At 46.0% G+C, this 5,325-nt stretch overlaps 1 protein-coding gene across 1 annotated transcript; it reads left to right on the top strand.

Moving 5' to 3' along the window:
* The first annotated feature begins 2,270 nt into the window (after window positions 1–2,270).
* On the top strand, window positions 2,271–5,079 carry LOC127767130 (uncharacterized). Its single transcript, XM_052292362.1, has 3 exons — window positions 2,271–4,139; window positions 4,225–4,319; window positions 4,806–5,079. Exons 1-3 carry the CDS (start codon window positions 2,390–2,392, stop codon window positions 4,896–4,898), a joined length of 1,938 nt encoding a protein of 645 aa, XP_052148322.1. The 5' UTR covers window positions 2,271–2,389; the 3' UTR covers window positions 4,899–5,079.
* Window positions 5,080–5,325: the final 246 nt, after the last annotated feature.

Raw genomic sequence — 5,325 nt, 5'->3', positions numbered from 1 at the left:
CCATTCGGTCTCCCTCACACCATCACGCATTCACGCCTCCTCGTCCTCGCGATTCACACCTCCTCTTGATGCTGCAGCCGCCGGATTCGGGAGCTACAATGCGAGAGAGAGCTTGATTCTTCTTGCTTGAGGTGTGTGTTGGAGGGAGTGAGCTGAGGGCTTTATATAGCTTGAGAATAATGGTTACGACGGTTGGAAAGGTTGGTAATACCCTCCAACCGTCATTAGGGAGTCATCTCAACCGTCCAGCCAAAACCTGGATCCAACGGAGCCACGGCTGATTCGACCGAACCCTGGGCTGACCCAACCAGCCCACGGTTTGACAGGCCTCCTCTTTGTCCTCTCCTATCTTTAGACTTGTGAATTTTGGCCATTTTTAGTCATGTCAATTCTGTGTTCTTGATCCATTTGTTCATAAGTCTGATCTTTGACATCGTCCGTGATTAATCGTCCATTTTATTGTCGAATCGCCTCTATTTTATGTTTATTATCTGCAAAAGGTTAGGAAGCCTAGTGCTAGTGGAATATATCTTATTTTGACACAATATGCATTGCAAGCATAACTTATTTCTCCTTTATTTTTGGTAATATTGATGGGCGAAACTGATCGATAACGACCGTCAACAAAAACCCCCCAAGCTTGAACTTTTGCTTGTCCCGAGTGAAGGACTCACAGGAATAAAAACTTGGTTGCTAATCAGGAGTTGCTTCCACGCTGTATATCTCAAATGTACAGGTGCAGGGTATGTATACTATCTCTCAAATCAAATAAATTTGGCGCAGTGGCTTACCCTTACCCCTGATTCCCACGAGACATTACCCTTCCTCGTCTTGAGAAGTTGAGAGATATACAACAATAAGAGCACTAGTCACCCAATCTTCACTTAACTTTGGATGTGTTTCCTTGAAGTTTTTTTCATGGCAGCATGGCATATTTGGAAGCAAAGGAATGGATTAATCTTTCAAACTGTTCAGCCATCAATTCAATCATGGAAATCTATGTTTGTTAAAGAAGTTCTTCTGCGTATGTGATAAATGAAAGATCCACTCAAGCATTCCCTTTCTGATTGGATACAAACTTTGTAGAATATTTGTTTTGCTTTCCCTTTGTATCTTTGTACATATTTATATTTTATAAAATTTAAACTGCTGGGCAAAGCCCTAGCAGTACTTTCAGTCAAAAAAAACTTTGGATGTGTTTAGTTCACGCCAAAATTAGAAGTTTGGTTGAAATTAGAACGATGTGACAAAAAAGTTGAAAGTTTATGTGTGTAGGAAAGTTTTAGGCCGAGTTTAGATCCAAAGTTTTTCTTCAAACTTCCAACTTTTCCATCACATCAAAATTTTCTTACACACATAAACTTCCAACTTTTCCATCACATCGTTCCAATTTCAACCAAACTTCCAATTTTGACGTAAACTAAACACACCCTTGATGTGATGGAAAAGTTGAAAGTTTGAAGAAAAATTTTAGAACTAAACTCGGCCTTTATATGCAAATGATAGTTACTGTGCTTTAGAATGTGGGTTATACGTAAATGTTCTTCCTAGAAACCTACTTGCTCCGTCGAAAAAAGACAAACCATGGGTTTCCGTGTTCAACGTTTGACTGTCCGTCTTATTTAAAAAAATTATAAAAATAATTAAAAAGACAAGTTACGTATAAAATATTAATCATATTTTATCATCTAACAACAATGAAAATACTAATTATAAAAATAATTTCATATAAGACGTACAGTCAAACGTTGAACATAGAAATATAAATTTAGGGTTTTTTTTTTTTTTACGGATGGATTACTTGTACTGACACTTTTGATACTGATAGCGTGTAATGTACTCCAGGTCTCCATGTGTGTGGGCCCGGTCAATTGCACCTTCGTCTCTTCGGCTTCCATCTTCGTACTTCATCTGATCATCTCCTTTTCCCATCAGAATTCAGAAGCCTTTCGCACCTCGCCACGCACCAGTGTGCTCTCACGCGGGTGTACTCGCCGACTTCCTGGGCGCCACAGACGGAGTCGCCCACACACCAGCCGCACACAGCATCACGAGAAACAGTAGCGTCCTGATTCCCCCAAATCTCGGAGCGCACAGGGACGTTCCCTACCGCAAGTCACTGATACGTGGGCCCGTTATTAACGTGGGTCCCACATGTCACTGGCGTACGAGCTGTGAAGGGGGCGTGGCTGCAAACTTCCCTCTCGTTCAAATCAATCCACGAACCAAACTCCTCTCCCTTTCTCTCTCTCTCTCTCTCTCTGCTCGTCTCGTCGCCCACTCCCACCACTTCCCCTCCCCTTTCAGGAAAAACCCCAACTCCAACCAGTCTTAACTCAAGCTCCACTCAACCCCAGCCTCATCAAACCCTAACCCCAGCGTGTCCCCAATGGCGACCCTCCGCGCGCGCAAGCGGGGGCGGGGCGGCGCCGGCGCCGGCGCGGCGGCGGTGCTCGGGGCGCTCGGGCTCGGGGGCTTCGATGGGCTCGACCTCCACCGCGCGGCGCCCGCGGGCGAGGCCGAGCTCGAGCAGCTCGCCGCGGCGTACGACCGCGCCTCGGGCCGCATTTCCGTCTCCATCCGCGGCGCGGGCGTCTCCGCCTCGCCCGCGGACCTCGCGGCCGCCCTCGGGCTGCCGCTCGGCCCGGCCGCGCTGGGCCCCGAGGTGGACGCGTCCGTGTTCCGCTCCGAGGAGGCGATCGCCGCCGTGAGGGGGTTCCTCCGCGATCGCGTGCTGCTGGGAGGCGGTGGTGGTGGTGGCCGGGAGTTGCCGGGGGAGGCTGCGGTGGCGCTGCGGCTGGTGGAGGAGGGGAAGGCTTACGCGGTGGATTGGTGCCGGTTGTTTTGGGAGTTGCTGAAGATGGATTTGGTGAGCGGGAAGCCACGGCGCTACGCGCCGCACCTCCTCCGTCTGATCGAGTACCAAAGGCCCGAGCTTTTCGCCGAGGTTGATGGGAGTTCGCCTCTTGGGAAAAGAAGGAAAAGCGCGGCGTTTTCGCGGCAATGCCAGTGGGAAGATGAAAAGGAGACGGACTTGATTGACGCAGAGTGTGGAGATTCTCGTACCCAGGCGGCTGAAGCAGAGGTGGAGAGGAGCAGCCAGAGCATTGGAGACTTGGAGGAGATGCCAGTTTTTGGAGAGCGCAAGCAATTCAATGCTGTTGATCTTGTGGGTTACAAAAGTTCAATTGTTGGATTGGGGGAATGGATCCATGCAGTGAACGAGGGAAATGCGGAGCTTGGATCTCAGAAAAGCTTGCCTTCAGAAATCGAGGTTTCGGGCTGTGAGATGGGAGGTAATGCTGCTGCTGGTTTGACCGCCAAAGATCAGAGCTCGGATGATTCGTCTCTCCTTAGCCTTCTTCGCACAATGGATGAGCAAGATGACTCCTCAAGCCATCAGAATGTGATCTCCGGGGCCAAGCCCCAACCAGGGCCAAATCAGCAGAGCATAATTGAGATCGAAGATGAAGAGGATGACGATGATGATCAGGTGGGTGTTGGTCATGTCCCTCCCAACATTCAAAATGGACATTTTGGCCTCAACAATTATTTTGTGCAACAGAGGGCAACAGAAGGCTTTCAAAATGATCAAACGCTTCCATCTTTCCTTGCCTGCACACAGCAAATTAAAGCTTGCATGGATGACAACTTCTTGGATAAGATGAAGGCTCTCATGGATGCTCGAGCTGCTAACCAGCGCATGATTAACATGATAACACAAAAGGATTATATGATTGCAGCCACCAAGAGGGACATACTGGAGGATCTTGGAGCAAGGCACGTTATGATCAGTCAATTCGAACATGACATTGAATTGATGCGTCTCACCATTCAACAATACCGAAAGTTGTTTGAGAACACTTCTGCTGCATATCTAGAGTATAGGAACAGGATGTCACGTGAGGAGGGTGATGGTTCATCTCTGGAAGTTATTGGCATAGCTGATGAGACGGAGCAATTTGTTAGGATGCAGCAACTGGACATTTATCAGAGGCTTAATAAGTTTCAAAAGCTTTGGCTCACGAAATATTCAGATCTTGTTGGGCATTTGACAAGAGTAGCAGAATGCATGACATACCTCAGTAATGGACTGCAAAGACTGAAAGATTCAACAACAATTCCCGACCTTAACAATGGCAAGCCTCAACTATGAATTATGTCTTCATATTTCCATTATCCTAAAAACTTTAGTAAACCAACTCATTTTTGTTCTACCCGCAGGCTTGGAAGGCGAAGAATTGGGCAAAGAATTGCTGAGTAAGACAAAAGATGCAGAGCGGGAAGGTGAAGGGGATCATTGCAGTAGCGCTGTAGTGGTGAGTTTAGGTCTTGTGCTGCTGAATTTTAAAGTACATTGAACGATTGCTGTTTGAGCAATTTGTTTAGCCAACGCAACAAATATTTGCCACGACTTGGAAATTTGCCATAAAATTGCTTGCTACTTCCATCAAAAGTAGCTGGCCCTGAGGTTTTTTATCCAATATGACACTCTAGCTAATTGCACTGAAGCTTCGAAGCCCAATTACTATCAACCCCCTCGTTTAGCCTCAGCTTATAAGCATAAGCGCAGATTTAAATTTTAAAACTTAATTTTAGAGTTGATTTTAGGGTTTTCCGTATAAATTATTTTTAATGGCTAATAAGGCATTTCGCTAATATTAAGTTAGTATAAGCCAAACGTGTGTTTCGTATCTTTCTTCAGTTTTTCTTTGGCACAATGCCGGAGCATAACATGTCATGATGCTACGGTGCTGGAAGGAAAGCAGACATATTCAGATCCTGACATTGCACTTACTTTGCAGATAGATGAATTAGCAAAACCTGATCAGAGGAATGATAAGGAGAGCATGATTGTCAATGGAGTTTCTGGAATCTGCAACGAAGATGAGGTGTAGCTTCACAGGGCACAAGTTAGACAAGAATGTTCTGTTGATGGGTTTAACCTAGAGTCAGTTAATTGTCTAGGGTTTGGTCATGTGGGCCTCAACAGTTGCCCTAATTAATTACTATGTTAAAATGGTTTAGCCGTGGATATTGGATGGTACTGTGACTATGGTCAACAACTTTGTGCATGAATGACTTCTGGCACCTTGCTATTTTTATCTGTTTGAGTCCTATGGACAAGTTCCTCTGCATGCTGGATAAACACGCACGCCGTTGATTTTTCTGTCCCTAGGAATCACTGTGGGATCTCTTCGAAACCTCATAAACAGTCACTCTTGTCTTGCTCGGTGATTCCTTTATAAGATATTTTCTCTTAGGCTATTCACAGTGTAAGCACCGGTTGTAGGGTCTTAGTCCAAAAAATTAGCCTAAAGACAC

The sequence above is a fragment of the Oryza glaberrima genome, chromosome 1, assembly GCF_000147395.1.
Source record: "Oryza glaberrima chromosome 1, OglaRS2, whole genome shotgun sequence".
NCBI lineage: Eukaryota > Viridiplantae > Streptophyta > Magnoliopsida > Poales > Poaceae > Oryza > Oryza glaberrima.
Note: the sequence above shows the minus strand (reverse complement) of the source record. Positions and strands in the feature narration are given on the sequence as shown.

Excerpts from the sequence above, each read along its gene's own strand:
- LOC127767130 (XM_052292362.1), top strand. The coding sequence starts at position 2,390 with ATGGCGACCCTCCGCGCGCGCAAGCGGGGGCGGGGCGGCGCCGGCGCC. Across the intron at positions 4,140-4,224 it reads AATTCCCGACCTTAACAATG|GCTTGGAAGGCGAAGAATTG; the intron begins GCAAGCCTCAAC and ends TTCTACCCGCAG. Across the intron at positions 4,320-4,805 it reads ATTGCAGTAGCGCTGTAGTG|ATAGATGAATTAGCAAAACC; the intron begins GTGAGTTTAGGT and ends CTTACTTTGCAG.